We start from the raw sequence: 18053 nt of genomic DNA, 5'->3' as shown, positions 1-18053 counted from the left end.
AAAATATTTTAGTTTTAGTTTTGAGTAGAGAAGGAACCCCTGTGATTTTGCTTTATTTCTATAGTAGTTCTGAAATGCTCGTCATGTGGCTTGTGATGAGATCCATGAAAAGGTTTGTAGGTAGCTCCTTTGGGCCCTGGAACCCTTTAATGGAGCTCCTGTGGAATTATGGAAAGAGGAAATTGGTAGAAAATGGCTACATAGTTATTTAGGTTTAATAAGACATAAATAATCAAGTTCACTAGGGAAATAAACACACGCACACACACACACATATATATATATCTATATATTTATATATATATTATATATATATATATATATATATATATATATATATATATTTTTTTTTTTTTTTTTGATTAATAAGAAGATCTTTATATAGCCTGGTTTAATTTACCCCAACAGGATAAAAAATCCTTCTTGATCTAATGTCTAATGACAATCTAATATCCCTACCATAGTTATAAGTTATTAAAACAGTGTACGGTCAATTTGGAGGGGAAGCTAATTAACCTAATGGCATGTTTTTGGGATCAAGAAGGATATGATCCCGTGAGGCACTTGGATGTTCCCTTGATCAGCAATCTATTGTCATTCCTTTTAAACTTGTTGGTGCCACTCCATTGGTAGTTCAGAACAGGCTTTCATTTGTAGCAATGGGGGCTACAAATACCCCTTTTCCCTGGAATAATAAATTAATAAAATCTGGACATGGCTAAGTGATTGGTGGCACAACAAGCTGATAAGGATTGGATATATCTCCTGTTCCAAAAACAAAAAAAAACATTTGCTTGAGTTGGACTTTACACAATTGTGTGGTCAAAATAAAATAAATTTGTGACTTTTTTTTAGTTTGTATTTGATTTGGGTTGTAGAGGCAGCAGCCTGATTTTATATACTTGTATTTATATTGCTCCAACATATTACTCAGCACTTTACAAAGTCCATAGTCATGCTACTAGCTGTCCCTCATAGGAGCTCACAATCTAATGTCCCTACCATAGTTATATGATATTAACACAGTCTAAGTTCAATTTCGAGGGGAAGCCAAATTAATATAATAGCATTTTTTGGGATAAAACCCCCCCACACACAGGGAGAACATACAAACTCCATGCAGATAGTGTCCTGGCTGAAATCCAAACCTGGGACCCAGCACTGCAAAGACCAGAGTGCTAAGCTCTGAGCCACCATGCTGCTCCATCCTCCAATTAGACCTACTTAAGACATAAGGTTATCCCACCACTCCCACAGAGCATGTTGTAATATATGAATTCAGGAAATGATCTGATACGTCAATGGGTGGTAAGGTATGTCATCGTGTAATGAGATTATAAATGCAGATTCCATTCTCTGGTACCGAGAACACTGCTGAAAATGTCAGTGTCTAGGTGTCCACATGTATGTGCCTGGAATATTTTCTGCAACCGGTCCTTCTAGTTCAGATATTTTTAATACAAGTCATTATGGTCCTCAAAAAACATGAAACATTTAATTGAATATAGATGACGAAAGGATTTCAACAAATATTTTTTTTCTTCAAATGCCAATGTTCCAGTTGCATTCCACTAACTTACCTGTGACTGGCCGCACCTATACTGTAATCCAAGTTGGTGGCCACTCTTCACCTGACGGCGATGTCACTCAAGGGACTTGTTCTATGATTAACATTTATTTCTCCACCAGTAGCTAAAAATGTCAAATAGAGAGGTGAACGGGAGAATGAGCTGGGCCAGTACAGATCAGAAGCCGAGGGGGCTAATGCGCTTAATTGTTATACTGTATAATGTTTTTTTCTTTTTTTGCTTGTTTTTGTTACTTGTATTGGTGTATTGTTCCTTTGAGGTTGTATTGTTAATTTTCTCGTTTATTTGTTCAACAAAAATACATATCTTCATAAAAAATAAAATACATATCTTCAAAAAAATACATATCTACATAAAATACATAAAGAATGAAGCAGAGGGCTGAATGCAGAGGGCGGCTACATTAAGGAATTGACTCTTCCTGGAATGGTAAAATTTTCCAAGTTCCAAGCCTTCTCACAAGTTAATAAAAATATACATTTATGTATCAGAACTTTGCATATTAACCTTAAGATACTTGCGTTTTCTATTCCTGATTATTTACCGTAGGTTGATGATAGGTTGTCCTTAAAAAACAATTGTTTTTCTACATTACATTCATAGCTGTAAATGAAGCAATTCAGTGCTGGAAATTTAGCTTTATATAAATGTATAAAAGTTTTTAGCAAAGGAAGGTATGTGACATACTGTACCATTTGATAAATTGTTTTAATATTTTTACTCCCCTGCACTCGTGTTTGTTTTCAAAGATTTTTTTTCTTATGCTTAAATATGGTTGTAGTTCTTCCAAAAATATTCTCCAGCTATTTAAACAGGTTTTGTAGACATTTCATAGACTGGGCTGTTTTGCTGAATTTGAAAATCAGTATTTCCCTGCCTACATTTTCAAAATTCTTCATTTAGTTTATGATGTGTTTGCAAAATGCAATTGTTGACATGTTGGTTTAGCCATGCTGGGGTTGGAAATTTTTGACCCCCCAGGGGTAAATTGTTCAGTAATAGCTCAAGTTGTTTGTATTTCCCACAGCAGGCTTAAAAGGAAAATAAGTCCGAAAATTAAGCTGTGGGATGTTGACAGGCACTTGATTTCCTTGCATGCCCTCTTCGCCACTGGTTATGTATTGTAGGTGAAGACCTTGAAGAGGGGGGTCACACTACCAAAGCAGAGGAATGCATTTTTGTATTAAGTTTTTGACTGGAAATGGCAGAATGTGAAGAAAGCTGAATTCCCTTTTTTACATGCCTACAGAATTGGAGGCACAAAAATGTGATCAAAGTTCAGCTTTAGGTTACTGCTAGTGAATAACTGATCTGTCCTTTAACTTACTCAATATATGAAAAAATTATTCCTGTCCTAATTTAATCTAGATTCCACTCAATGATAATAATCAAATTATTCATGCCACTCCTTTTTGTCCAGGTTCCACCCCTGCGGAGCTCAAGGAAGCTCTCAGTGTCTCCCTTACTTTTTAGCTATACATTTACAGAACATGATTTCACTTTTATTATCAATTTGGTTATCTTTAGGGTTATCCTGCTGCTACTGGCTTCTGACGTTCCATCATCAGATGAGATAAGGAATCAAAGAGCAGGATGTATTTCAATAGCTCAGGATTCACTTCTTGGAAAGAGCAGGATGTATTTCAATAGCTCAGGATTCACTTCTTGGAAAGAGCAGGATGTATTTCAATAGCTTAGGATTCAATTCTTAGAAAGAAATGGAAATATAATTCAAATATTAGGGATGTGAAAAGCATAGTACACATGAGCAAACCACGGCCAATTTTGTGTTCAACCAACCAGTCTGATTGATTGTCAAAATGGCAATTGATTAGTCAGAAGCCCCTAAACACGGCACACGTGAATAATATTTTACTCTTCCAATCTTCATTCTCCATATAAAACTGATTATATTTCCAATTGGATTTTATCACTTGTTCCTACACATTACTTGACTTATCAGGGCCAGGGGGTAACTAGGCATATGCCCATGGCTCCTCCATCTCTAGAACCCAATATATAGAATGGCAAGGATGAAGTTAGCTGGAATGTTGTGCTTTTAGGACCCCCAATTTATTTAGGGTGCCATGTGATCTAAAACAATCCCTGCAACTTGAGTTTAGATTGATGCCTACCAATATGTCAGATTGCTCCTCGTCCAATCAAGGACCTAAAAATGATTGCCTAAAGCGGAACTGTACTTGTAGGTGGGTGGTGAGCTTCCTCCATAATCAAGTTTGCATCACATATTAGGCTAATATGGCCTAGACTTACCTGTGATGGCAGGTCCAGGATCCCATAATCACTACGTTCCTCACTGATGATCCATGGTGAACTTCTGAGAGCATGGTGATCATCTTCGGCCATTGCATGGCCACTGATGATGCCCATGCTTTAAGAACCTTCAGCTTTTACGTCACTTACTAAGTCACTTTAGATCTGATTGTTGAATTGGATCAAAAATGAAAAAAACCTAACTAGGTCTAAGAAACAAATTCAATCATTGGCTTACAAACTCCTAAATAATTGATAAGAAAAGAACAATTACAGCAACTTGACATTCCCACCACTGGATTTCCCAAAAGTTATAAGAAGCTGGTAGGTCTCCACCAGACTTCACTAATAGCTTTAAAGTTATATCAGAGTTCTTTTCAAAAAATCAGTTTTAAAATAAAAATTTCAGATTTTAAGCTAAATTTAACTCAAGCATATTTTTAGACACAAAACACGGTCACGCGACTAAGAAAATTCGGAGTGGAAAAGAAAAGCATTCTGCGTAAGCCAACCCCTCCAGGCACCATCATTAAAGATGTCACAATCATTTCATTATTTATAGTTCCGATGAGAATAAAAGCTGCAATGACTCACACATAACTCTCCTAATAAGCACATGAAGTACTTGAATGTGCCGAAAAAATGCCATATTCCATCACTGAATCACCTGCAGAAACACCTCCAATGTGCCTCCAGAAAAGGAACAGTTGTTCAGGATAAACATTTAATTTATTTACAAACTTGAAAAAGCAGTTTGGTGAATGATCTGTGAAACTTTTTTTATTAACTTAGTTGATAAAATAGTTAAATTTTCTGAATGAAAGGAATTGGCCTTTAACGTGATGACTGTTCATAGTAACGTCCGTAGGGTTTGCACCAATGCCAACAAAGTGATGGCTACGATGTGGGCACTTCCAGGTGCAATGGTCAGCCCAGAACTGAAATATGATGCAATGTTTCCATTATTACACAGCTTGCTGTTGCAGCAGTACATTTTTTGACTGGGCTGGAGGGACATGGATGCCGATAAGCCGTAACACACGTCTGAGGAGCTGCACCCGCGCAGTAGTGTGTTCCCCCGAGGAAAACCTGGATAAAAATACACAGGAGAGGGTTGTGAAGCTATCAGAATAATGCATACATACAGGAGTCCATTTCTTAATTTAGTTCATGACTGGTGCCCTTTATCACAGTAGAGTTCAGGTATGGGACTGAGCCTTTGGCATATCTTCTCTGGTCATGTTACCAGTGCCTGACACCATTTGTACCATGGTATCTTTGGGCACTATGATATCAATTTATATCATGATACCAATGCTAGAATGATGCCATTCTTAACCATGTATTGGTACCAATGCTATAATGACGCCATTCTTATCCATGTCTTGGTACCAATTCTAGGAATGATGCCATTCTGCTTCATGTCTTGATACCAATGCTAGAATGACGCCATTTTGAGCCATGTCTTGGTACCAATGTTAGAATGACGCCATTCTGATCCATGTCTTTGTACCAATACTAGAATGATGCCATTTTGAACCATGGCTTTACCACTGATCTATGTTTTTGTGCTACTACTGAAATGACACCTTTCTGATCCATTTGTTGCCACCAATACCTAAATTATACTATTCAGATGTCTTGGTACCAATACCTCTATGATGCCATTCTGATCCACATTTTGGTTCCAGTACCTAAATTACATTTTTCTCATCTATATCTTGGTACAAATACCTGAATGCTGCCATTTTTATCCATGTCTTGTTACCAATACCTGAATGATGGATTCTGATCCAAGTCTTTATACCAATATTTAAGTGATGCCATTTTGGTGCCAGTACCTAAATTACACCATTCCAATCCATTTTTTGGCGCCAGTGCCAGAATGATACTTTTCTGATCCATGTCTTGGTATGAATACCTAAATTAGACCATTCTGATCTATGTATTGGTGCCAATACCTGATACTGCCATTCGTATCTGTGTCTTGGTACCAGAACCTGAATGAGGGCATTCTGATCCAATTAACTTTTTTAACTTCATAACTGAATTACATCATTCTCATGCCTATCTTGGCTTGTGTCTGAATAGCATCCATACCTTGGTACCATTTGGAATCATTTTAATCGATGCCTTGGTACCAGCGCTTGAATGACACCAGCATGGTCAGTATTGGCATGGTCTTAGAACTAGAAATGAACATAGGTGAGTGCCCCTAGGTCTAAAATAGAAGGTAGATTAAGGTTCTGTAAGCATATAGCACTATGTCTGGGAACATTGATCTACACATTATGGTTGGAGAAGGAGCAATCTGCAATGTTTAGCAACCCAAACCAAATTAGAAGATAACTTTCCTTATTTTTTACATTAAAATGAACTCTGGTTGTTTTGGATATTGTCGCATCAGAGCTCCTGCTTAGAACTGGAAAGAATACCATCCAAAGTTGTTGATAGACATACGTATTTCCCCTGCATATGAAGGCTTGAAATGGGAAGTGAAGACGTAACATTACCTACTACATCCAAACATGAGGCCATATTTCCAGTACATGAGACGGTGGTCGGTGAATTGCATTCTCCTTTGCCCGTTTCATTGCATGCATAGCACTGTAGACCATTCAGAGTCGTGTTCACCGCAACTGGTAGAAACAAAAAAAATGTATATTATGCCATTAATCCACATTGCCCACAAAATAGACAGAGTATTATAACCTTACAGGCATTGGTCCTCATATGTATGTATTCTAGTAATGTGTGAATATAGATCATGCTCTCATGGAGTACAATAGGAGTCGGGTCTTCCCTTGAGTTTGTGCATGCCACTTGAGTAGAAGGAGGGGAGCCGGGGTCGCAACAGGACACAGTCATTATATCTCTCCATTGGTGGAGCCAAAATAGCGAGTGCCATTTGCATTTTTTTATTACTGGTGGGTGGCAAAGAACACTTGCTCTTTACTGTAAAGATATGACCATCATTTACCCCCCCAACACAAAATAAACCACCACCATGATAAAAATACATAGGCACTTGGATGGCTTTGATGAGGATTTGGTGGAAGGTGGTTAACTGCCCTAATTCTTTCTTGCTTGAGGTTGTCCTCCCCCAGCAAGACCACCAAACCATGAACTATTAAAAACATGCAGTGCCAAGATATTGGTGGGGAAACCAATGGAATCTCCCATTACCCACAATGAAGTGATGGTTCCTGGGTGGCACTACCACCACCATGCTTTTTAAAGATAAATAGGCACTTGAGAGGCTTTGATGGACAGTCGGTAATCAACTTCCCCCATTCTTTCTTGCTTGTTTCCCCACCAACACCCTGGCATTGCATGTTTACTGTGCATGGTTTCGTGGTCTGGTTGGGGCAGAACAACCTGAATCAGAAAAGAATGGGGGCAGTTACCGACTGTCCATCAAAGCCACTCAAGTGCCTGTTTATTTATAATAAGCATGATGGTGGCCGTGCCAGGGTTAGATGAAGGTTCCTGGGTGGCTGCACCCGCTATGTTTGTTAAAAATAAATCAGTACTTGAGTGGTATTGATGGGCGTTTGTTGGGAGAGAGTCAACTGCCCCAATTCTTTCTTGCCTTAGGCTATCCTGCCCCAGCAAGATCACCAAGCCATGTACCATAATCATGTATTGATAGGATGTTGTTGGAGAAACTAATTGACAAAGATTTCCAGGTTCCTGGATGTCTGGCACTGCCACTGCCAAACCTAATTTACGTTTAGGAAGATCATCTTTTTTTTTGTTTAGTCCATCATGAGCATCGAACATTGGACTTACGTAAAGTTCAACTTTGTGAAAAAATTTTACACAGGAAAATGCCCATTTACAGTATTTCAGCCAATGAGGGAGCCCCTTTCTCTCAGCAATATGTCCATCCCACACTGGGGGACAAATAATTAGAATCAGGTAAAATAATTCTATCACTTGATTTTGCCAAAGTTCTATTTGAAGGTTATCAAATTCTGCAAATCAATGTCCCTTATTGGTCAATCTTTGCTGTGGTCTTACCCCTTCATACCAATGCCGGCCACTCGATTCTAGCATTATTCGACCCGATAAGGTAATTAAACCATCCAATTGGCCCAAAGGTCCAAACCAATCAAATTTCTACAACTTTGACCCTCTGTAGCCCATTAATAAATAAATGGGTACACCTGGGATTGGCACGACGTACCTTTATTTACCCCCTGGTTGCAGTTGTTGGACCCACAGCACGATATCTCAGAATACACTTTCACCCCACCGCTGTTATAATGCAACCGCCGTCCGCAAAGATTTCCGGTTCCGCAGCCTTTGATCACCACATCCGAGCTGGAGACTGCAAAGATACAGAAGAGGGGTAAAGATGTGGGTAGTGGTATGGGAAGGGAACACGCATGGACCACCCAAATCCCCGGCCACGTGTCTCACCATTGAAATACACTGTGGTGACGGTCATACATCGATCCTGCATTCCAGCGCATTGGATGGTGGTCAGGTTGGAGATGGCACAGCTGGTGCTGTTCCCCTGGCACGTCTGGCATTGGAGGGCAGCCACGGGCACACGAACTGGAAAAAAAGATCAGTCATGGTTATCAGCTCTGCCACACTGCAGGGCAAGAGAACTTCTGCAGTTTAATAACCCTTACAGGTCCTGCCCATTCCCCAACCATTGAATGGACAGAGAAAAGAGAAGCAGCATATTGATAAGCTTGTCTATCGCTCCTGATTGGCTTCTTGTGTTGCTTCTCCCATGTCCAGCCCATGTTCTGCTGAACAGGTATAGCAATAGGCCAATAATAAGTCAGACTAGTGGAGCAGGCTACCTTACCGTAGTAAGTGTCACTGTTACACATATCCGAGATACAGCACTGAGAACTGATATAGGATTTCTTGTACCCCTGATCCACATACACAGACTCATTGCACCGGAGTCCCTGAGAACAGCCCTTGTACGTCCATTCTTGGACCCTCCCGTTCTCTGTAAGAAGAAAGCAGTGTCAGGTAAGTATCAAAAAGATTATTTTCTTCTAATTTGCATTTTTAGAAACCCTCCCCACCCCAGGCAGGTCAGTTGGATTCCTCCCACTATGGCATTGCAGGGCTGCTTATAGTTTGGTTTCTGTAAGAAGCAGCCACAGCCTGAGTAGAAAAGCCTCTCCCCTGCCAGCAGGGTGCAGAGAAGGGCCTGGCACTATGTATGGCATAGTTTGGTATTTGGCATTGCCCCAGCATGTGGAGATGCCAATTATTCTTAATGGCACTGCAGATGTATTGAAAACAGCAAATGCTGTGCAAAAGAAGGGCAACACTTGGCAATTGGCTGCGTTGCTATGTTTTGTGTATTTGGAAGCACAGCATGGACATTTTCTTTATGCATTGGGCAGCCCTAACATGATGCATGCCAACAGGACTGGCAGTGCCAACATATCCTAGCTGAGATGTGGTGGCTGAATTTTTTTTCTTTTTCTTTTTAATCTTGCCGGTAACACACTTCCTGTCTGAGGGTGACAACGCCCTCACTGTACTCTATACAGGAGTAGCGTTGCTTTGGCACAGGAAGTGTGTTAGGACCACAGATGATCCCCCATTTCTTCATAACAATGGATTGGTAATGAGAACTTAGGGAACAGGAAAAAGTTTAAGGATATCAAATAATTATTTGTATAGCATAGAGAATTGTAGGACTGTCAGTTTTACTTTTTGGATGCTGATTATAGAAATGTCCTTATTCTGACCTATAGCTGAATCCCATTCTACTTTTATAGGGAGCTCAGAGTCCTAGATTCAGGTTAAAATGATTTGAACCATTCACATGGCTTGGATAGGTCACATGACCAGATTCCCGCTCCTTTCTATCATGCTCCACAGGCTTCTGGTTGTACCATGGAGTTCAGCCATTGCTGTATTAATTGGACTCAGAAATGAATGTTAGGAAAGTCACACTGGTGAATGTTCCATGCCATACCTACAACGGTAAAGGACTGCGACATGCAGCTGGTCTGGTTGATGGTACATATCTCTGTAGACTCCGGACAGTAATATGGATATCCTGAGCACTGGTGACATTTCAATGAAAGACCTTGGGAGAGTTAAAAAATTATCACAAAATCAGTAATAGAATTGGAAGAATACAGCAGAATCCTCTTCCCAGCCCCAGATTGCTAATTGGACAATGAAGGAGCAGCAGGAGGACTTCATCAGTCTGCTCACTATGTCCTTTCCTCCAATCAGCATGGCAACATGTTTGCATGCAGCACACTTGATTGGCTCCTGGTCCTCTCTGTGTTGTACACAGAGCGCAAGATATGCAGTGGTGCATGGGGCAGGGCCATCATCAGAGGGGCAAAGGGTACTTCTATACCAGGCCATGATTAAAAGAGCTTGACTTTTGTAATGCTGGAACTTTTAGACATGGGGGCCAAGAAAGTTTACTTGGTATGAGGACCAGAGATTTCTGATGCCATAATAATGCCACCTCAATCACTGCCCCTCCCTCTTCCCCTCTCTGATGAAGACTGATTGCTGATACCAAGGCAAATTGTTTTTCATATTATATAATGATGTCATAATGAACATAGAGCTGATTTTATTACAGGACAGATCTATGGGAGGGGCTTAGTAGACCCTCCCACTACAAGCTGCCTGCAGAAATCTATAGGAGTGGGCGGATACAAGACCATTCACCCTCCACAAGGAGAGAGAGCAGCACTGACCGGTCTTCATCACAGGAAGTTCCAGCTTAGGAAAAAATTTACAATACATTTTTTAATCAAATACACAGATCACACTCAGATTCAAGAAGGAATACACAGATATCATACTAAAACAATAGTTGCTGATGCCGGAGCTTCATCTTGCAATATATTATATAACATACAATCCAAAATGAATTTTTTTCTAGATCTTTAAATTACCTAGTAGGGATTTGTTACTGTCTGTGTCCCCATTGTTGGGGGTCACCATTATCAGATCCAAAAGTGGGGGAAATCCAGTGTGAAAAACTGGTCAGTGAGTAATAATATGATGATCCCTTGGTGACTCAATCTACGTATGATCATGTGCAGGACCACGCATGGGTGGTCGGAGGTCGGGAATGTTTTCACAATCCCATTGGTCATCAGTCCAGAGGTTTATAAAAGACCAGCCATGTGTACGGACTCATGGACTGTATCATTGGCGATCAGTGAGCGTCTTTTGGTGTCCCCATTGGATGATTTCCCCTCCATTCCAGTTCCGGTGACACCTGAAAATGTTGGATCTCCCTTTTCGTTGTTGCAGGCACCAATAAAAACTCACCGACCTTCTAACCCCTCACCTCTCTATCCAAATCTACAAAATCTTAGCACTGTACTCACCGGCTGGCAGCAAGACGCAGAGGAGAGGAAGAATCAGCAAGGTCCCCATTTTCACAAATTCTCCTTATTTATCGGTTGACTCATTTGTCTCGGTGACACCTGGTCTGCCTGGCTGTACCGCCCCTCCCACCTGCCGCCCTCCCTGATACCTGACCCTCCCTGCTGGTATTTTCGGCTTTTCTGCCCCGTCTGCATATTTGACAGTCCTAGGCTGCAGAATAAAGAGAATGAAGACAAATGCTAAAATATAAATATTGTGCTGGGGGACAATCGCTAGGTGCAAGATTTACAAATTTTTTTCTATTTTCACCCATGATTCATCCAATTTTTACACTTTTTTTTTACAATTGAGTTCTATTTGAAAATGAGTAAATATTGGTTAAAAGTTGGGTGAATCTTGGGTGAAAATACTTATAAATAGACCCTGAAGTGTATCAAAGCAAAGCGAGTTCAATGTCTAAGCAGCTCACTGCTGCCCAAACCATTATATGCTCGGTAACTGCGCCACAATCTCACTGCCAGTCTGAACATAGCCTTAGGGGTCTAGTTATAAAGCAGTGAATCTGACATTCACCAAACATCCTCTGCTTGAGCAGAAATCACTGCCATTGCCAGAACATATGGACGTGGAAGATTCTCCATCAGAGAATATTTAGTGAATATCAGGTTCATTGCTTTATAAATAGACCCCCAAGGCTATGTGCAGACTGGTGGTGAAGTTGTGGTGCGGTTACGGCTTCCTTATACCATTGAATCACTGCAGGTAGTGTTTACCCATGGCTGCCCAATGAAGAACGAATGAGCTGCCTGCTGTCCAATCTGCATCACCACTGCACTACAATCCACTGCAACTGCAGCTACATGCAAACCTGTGCACAATTGAATTCCAAATGCTCCAATTCAGTTGAATGGGGGTGTTTGGGAATGTGGTTGGGCCTATGGCAGAACTTTGCGGTCCACTGGGAGTCTGAAATGGTCCCAAAGAACCAGTGCTGCAGGGCTGATGCATAAATGGTTGCTGGGGGGTGAACATGAATGCTTATTCCTGCTGTGGGTCTGTACCAGCCTAACACCGATTTTTCTTTTTTTGCTATGGTGTCACAGCCTGAATAGAAAAGCCTATTGCCTGCCTGCATGCTATAGAGAAGGACTTTTGTGTTAGGGATAGAGTGGTCACTCTGAAGAGGTCCAACACATCAGTGGGAGAGCAGAGCTGAGCTGTGTCCTGAAGAACTCCGGTAGAACAAACTTCCCAACTTATCTATCAGATACCAGAAACCAAGATGAGTTTGTCTCCTGAGCAAAAAAAAAAAAAAAAAAAAAAAAAATATATATATCAGTTTCTGTTCCCATTTCAGCCAGTGGGTGGAGCTCTGGTCTCCCTTTAAGATATTTCCCAGGCTATTTGTATCTACTTTATTGTAAAAAAGAACCCACAATCTTGATTCTTGGTTTCCGTTCATCTCTTTTTTTGGCAGCTGTCCGCTTTTGCCTGTCTGGGTGTCCCCAATGCCCAATTACCATGGTCTATCCCTTGGTGAATACTAGGAGGCTCCTCAAATTTTACTTGCCCCCTTTGGGGTGTACAGGCATCCAGTGACTGCACAGTTTTCTGAATCATGTGCAAGCCTTGAAACAAATAAAATATATGAACTGTAAAAAACAAAAAAATGTCAAAAAATGTAAGTTAACCCAAGACATTCCTTTTACTTTGTTCTTTTGTCCCTGGGACAATTGTCCGGGATTGATCAGTCACCTCTGAAATATTTTTAGTAACGCAGTCGCTGTATGTTCTGCGCATTGTGAACACGCCTGTCCACACAAAGCCAATGTTCCCTGTCTGTGTCATTGATAGCTGTGACAGCTACTGAATAGCTTTTATGTGAACCGTGCCGGTGTCAGATTATTATAGAAAGGAGCCTGACACCTCCATACCTATAACAGATTTACACCAAAGCTTTATCAGGACAGACAATCTTATAAAGAGAGAAGGGAGTGGGCAGGTAGGGGGGTTGGGTTAGTATTAAGTAGTAAGAAGAACTCTAGCCAAGATAAGAGACAATAAAATTATACAATTATAGTCAGCTTTGACTGCAATATTCACCTTCAATTTACATTTTTCCCCCTGCAGTACCTGGTTCTGCCATTAGATGGCCTCAGTCTAAAGGCCAGAATCATTCAAGCCACTTACTATGAGCCCAGGTCCCCCTGGACTGGGATTGGACAGTGAAAGACAAGCAAACAGTCATGAGGGTAGTTTTGACAGTTAGTTAGTTCAATATAATCTTCAAGTTGTTTGTATATTATAAGATTTGAAATTGGACAGAAAGTACCCATGGGCACAACCTGCGAATATTCGATGGCGGTGAACTTCGATGGCAGCTCTCAGAGCAAAAGAGAAGACTTTCAGGCATCAGATCCCCCCAACCCTTGCTTCTCCATGCCCATCCTGATATGGGTTCTTAGGGCATGAGAGCCTGGAAACAGATAGGCGAGGGTGCCAGATCTGCCACACACAGAAATGATCGGCCACCTTGATACCTTCTACAATAAAGCCCGGAGTCTGGAAATACATTTTTGGTCAATTTGGTGGCTCCCATTGTAGCCATGCATTCGTTTCAACCTTTCAAACACCATATGCAGTGCACATCATGGGGCAAATCCATTTTGATATTTACCTTTCCAGTGGCCCTGCCCTTTTTTTTAAAAAATAGACCTCAGCTTGTATTATTTATTTTTTTTAGCAACAAGGTCACTTTACTCATAGGAAGTGAGATACCATTGCCCCTATACATTTAAAAGTTTGGTCTTTAAGAAAGTTGAATGCTGATGGCAAACTTTTATCTCCAAAATATATTATTTTTGGTAATATGTAACCATCTAGGCCAGGGGTGTCAAACTCTGGCCCGGGGGCCAAGTCTGGCCCCCAACGCCCTTTTTTTGGCCCCCAAAGGAATCCTAAAAATGAACTGCAGCGTGTCCACCACTGCATTGAAATAGCGCCGCTATCACAAATTCCGGCATCACTCGAGTCTATAGACCAGCGGGCTCTCTGCCTATGCGTGGCCCCACATTGGACTGTTTTATAGATGCAGGCGCTATTTCAATTAGGAGGGCGTTTCAGCGGTGGGCCACTGATTTAGCTCCGCATTGGACGCGTCTGACATTTCCAGCACTCCCCCTCAGCTGTACTTTTCCTTGCTACTCCAAGGCATGGACTTAATGGTTGGATTTTCACAGAAGAATATTGTTATTAATATTGTTAGCCTGTGCAAACAGGTTACCATTGAAATTTAACTCAGAAGGCTACAAATAGAGAAAAAGGCGTAAGATTTTTTCTTAAATAAAATAAAAAAAAATGTATGTCTCTTTCTCTATTATAAGCTTGTTCCAGATTGAATGTGAAGCAAAACGTCTTTGTTTCCATATGGAAAGGTTTTATATATAATGAGAAGGAAAAATTTCCTCAACTTTTTCAATAAGTTTTAAGGTTGGCCCGGGACTTTGTCTAAGTTTATAATTTTGTCCCTCTGTGTATTTGAGTTTGGCACCCCTGATCTAGGTTGTCCCCTTGAGATACAGTGATCAGACTGTGAAATAAAAGAGGGCAAGGGTCTCTCTGAGTGCAAACTATTTTCTGTGTTTGTGGAATGCAGCACAGGTGACACAAAAACACTGGGCGTGTCGGGCAGAGAGAGCATAAAAAACGACCTGAATTTGGTATTTGGACAATGCAGGCTGGGCTCGGAAAAAGTTTTTATCTACAACTCGAAATGAGTGAATTGATTTGCTCATCGCTGCCGATGACGTTGTGTGGATTGGGGGATCCCCAGGGATTATGGCGTCGGTTGTTACGCTCAGTTGTTTTTACCAGATGGGAAATGCCAAGGTGTACAAAGAGCACATTTTTGCTTCATTGTGTAAACCAAAGGTGTTTATTTAAAAATCAAATCAATCATTAGGACCAAACATACTCCTTGTGTGTGGACTTTACTTGAAAGTGTGATTTCATTCCTCAAATTACTGGCAAATTTGACATTTGAAGTGTAAATATTCTGGTTCTATTATATCTCTAGATACTAGATAAGGGGTCATGGGGTCCAGCGTTTAAAAGGTCAGTTTACCCAAAGCTGACATATGGCTGTATGTCTGCTGTACCCATTATGAGGGGTTTCCAAGATTCCTGTGCTGGGGTCTTGGGTCTGTACCCCTGCTGTGCCCAATATATGGGGTTCCAAACCTGTGCTGCATTTCTGGATCTGTACACCTGCTGTGCCCAGTATTGGAGACTCGAATCATCTCTGTGATGAGTACCGGGTCCGTACGTCTGCTGTACCCATTATGAGGGGTTTCCAATATTCCAATGCTGAGTTCCTTGGTCTGTACCCCTGCTGTGCCCAATAAAAGTTGTTCCATCCCTTCACTTAGTTTCTGTGTCATTACACCTGCTGTGCCCAATATGAGGGACTCCAACCATCTCAGTGCTGAGTTCCTGGGTCTGTACCCATGCTGTGCCCAATATAAAGGGTTTCACCCCTGAAATGAGTTCCCAGGTCTGTATATCCACTGGGCCTATCATGAGGGACTTGCTGTGCTAAAATGAGGGACTTCAACCATCTTTGTAGTGAGTTCCCTGGTATGTATACCTTTTGTGCCCTTTATGAGGGCATAAACATTTCTGTGCCTAATTCTCACGTCTGATTTCCTTCTGTGCCCATTATTGGGGCTTCTATCATATCTGTGGTTCCTGGGTCTGAACTAGTGTTGGGGTTCAAATTCAGGTTGTCCTTATATTCGACCCGAATATAGCTGTTCGAATTTGGATAGACCCAACTTGAAAAACACGGGATTCGACTTTGCAAATTCGTGTGTAAAAAATGTGTTAAAATAAGAGGATATAATGTTAAAGTAATTCATTGAATCTGTGTGATTTGTGTAACTAACTTTTACTTTTTTACAGGTTATCCCACAATGTGGGATCCCCGGGCATTAGAGGTTAAATGAGGACAAGTCTCCCCATTCATCACCTCTAATGCTCTTTGATTGGCTGAGGAAAGGTAAACCCTGATTACAGCTCAAGCGTCATCAGGATTTTCCTTTCCCCAGCCAATCACAGAGTACTAGAGGTGAATAAAGGGAGACTTGTCCTCATTTAACCTCTAGTGCCTGGGGATCCCTGTGTTCTTGGATAGAGAATCTCTATCCAAGAACACATACTATAGTTACGCTAGGGCTGCAAGAGCAATCAGGGGAGTGGAGCTGTCAGCTCTGTTTCCCCGATTGCTCTTGCAGTTCTACATAGTCCCAAAAAATAACCCGAATTTTCCCCCTCATTGACTTTAATGGTGTTCGAATTCGGCATTCCATCACGCGAACAATATCCCCCTATTCGACCGAATAGCTGTCGATTCGAATAGTGAGATATTCGACCAAAACTAGTCTGCACACCTGACGTACCCTATATGAGGAGTTTTCACTATTTCTGAGGGTCTTAATTCCTGCGGTGCCCTTTATTATGGACTTACCATCTTACCATCTACTTACCATCTCTGTGCTAAGTTCCTATGGCTGTGCTCATTATGAGGAGCTCCCACTGTCCACATTACATTTCTTATTTTAATTAAGGAAGATCCAAAGTCCCAGGATAAACATTTTATATCTGAAATAATTGCAATGATATGCAGTAAAGCACATGGTGATCATGTTAAGTAAAAAACTGTTTTCTAAAAATGCCCTTTTCTAATAATATTGTTAATATTGTGTGTTGACAATTCATTCACACCGCACCCGGTCACTGAGAATTGCATATAAGAAAGTGCATATTTTAGAAGGCATTGGCATCTTCTGCATAAGACAAACTTACCTTCCTGTTCCCAATTTTTGATCCAAATTCATCTCTCCTCGCTCTATCACTGGCATTGGCACCTTCACCTGGCCCATTCCAGGTTTGGGATTTTTGCTCATCTTGATTGGCCAGGCACGGGAGTTTATATCCTGGCATCCAGCTATGCATGAATCATACTGTACATTAAAGTATGTGATCTTTCTAGTAAGTATGTTTTAATGCAGAACATCTCCTGCCCTTTCTGCAATAAAGAACCTGCCTGGTCCAAATTTTTAATTATTTAAGTTTAGTTCCCCTTTAAGAACAGATGGGAATCTCTTGTCCTTTGCTTTATAATAGCCTCATCTGGGGTCTGAATGTTCTAATACCCCTAAGACATTGTAATATTATTATATTCTCACCTATTGGCTGCATTCTGGTACAAACTTCATTGTTAATCTGCATTCCTATTCAATCAGTCGGAGCTTCTAATACTCTCCTATACTGGAGCAAAGTGAAGTTGCTTATTGCCTATGGCCATCATCATTCAACCCATTTTCTAAGCGCCCAGATTGTCCTGAACCCATCCTAGCCTGTGACTACTTCTTGTCAACATAAAGTACAGGTTAGCTCTTTGTACTGCTTCTGCTACTTGCAATGCAGCTCTGCTCTACAAGGACTGCAATAGGCTTATAGCAGATAAAACTCAGGTTTATACATTGCTTCCATTAAAATAAATTTGGTTTTAATTATTATGAAGCTGCATTTATTTTTATATCTTCAACTTTAAAGAAAGCTTTCTATGAATAAGGTGCAAAACCTTGGAGTAGAGAGGGACATACAGCCAAAGGACAGACATGATCGAAGGAAATCCATTTTCAAGTAGGGTCCCTATGGGAATGGCTTTGGGGTCCAAGAGAACCCCTTCATTAGTTTATTATACATTTTGGAGGAGATCTGTGAAGGTTCTCATTTATCTTGGTCATGGTATAGCCAGCAGTAGCTAGTTATATT

General features: G+C 40.9%; 1 protein-coding gene across 1 annotated transcript; it reads right to left on the bottom strand.

The window, feature by feature from the left end:
• Positions 1-4713: 4713 nt before the first annotated feature.
• Positions 4714-17179, bottom strand: LOC140341230 (urokinase plasminogen activator surface receptor-like). Its single transcript, XM_072426792.1, has 8 exons — positions 17079-17179; positions 11365-11426; positions 9826-9939; positions 8689-8838; positions 8280-8426; positions 8053-8196; positions 6377-6502; positions 4714-4952 (listed from the first exon to the last, which is right to left on the bottom strand). Exons 1-8 carry the CDS (start codon positions 17177-17179, stop codon positions 4714-4716), a joined length of 1083 nt encoding a protein of 360 aa, XP_072282893.1.
• Positions 17180-18053: the final 874 nt, after the last annotated feature.

This window comes from Pyxicephalus adspersus, chromosome 11, assembly GCF_032062135.1.
Source record: "Pyxicephalus adspersus chromosome 11, UCB_Pads_2.0, whole genome shotgun sequence".
In the NCBI taxonomy this organism is placed as follows: domain Eukaryota; kingdom Metazoa; phylum Chordata; class Amphibia; order Anura; family Pyxicephalidae; genus Pyxicephalus; species Pyxicephalus adspersus.
The sequence above is the reverse complement of the archived record's forward strand: the minus strand, read 5'-3'. Positions and strand labels throughout refer to the sequence as shown.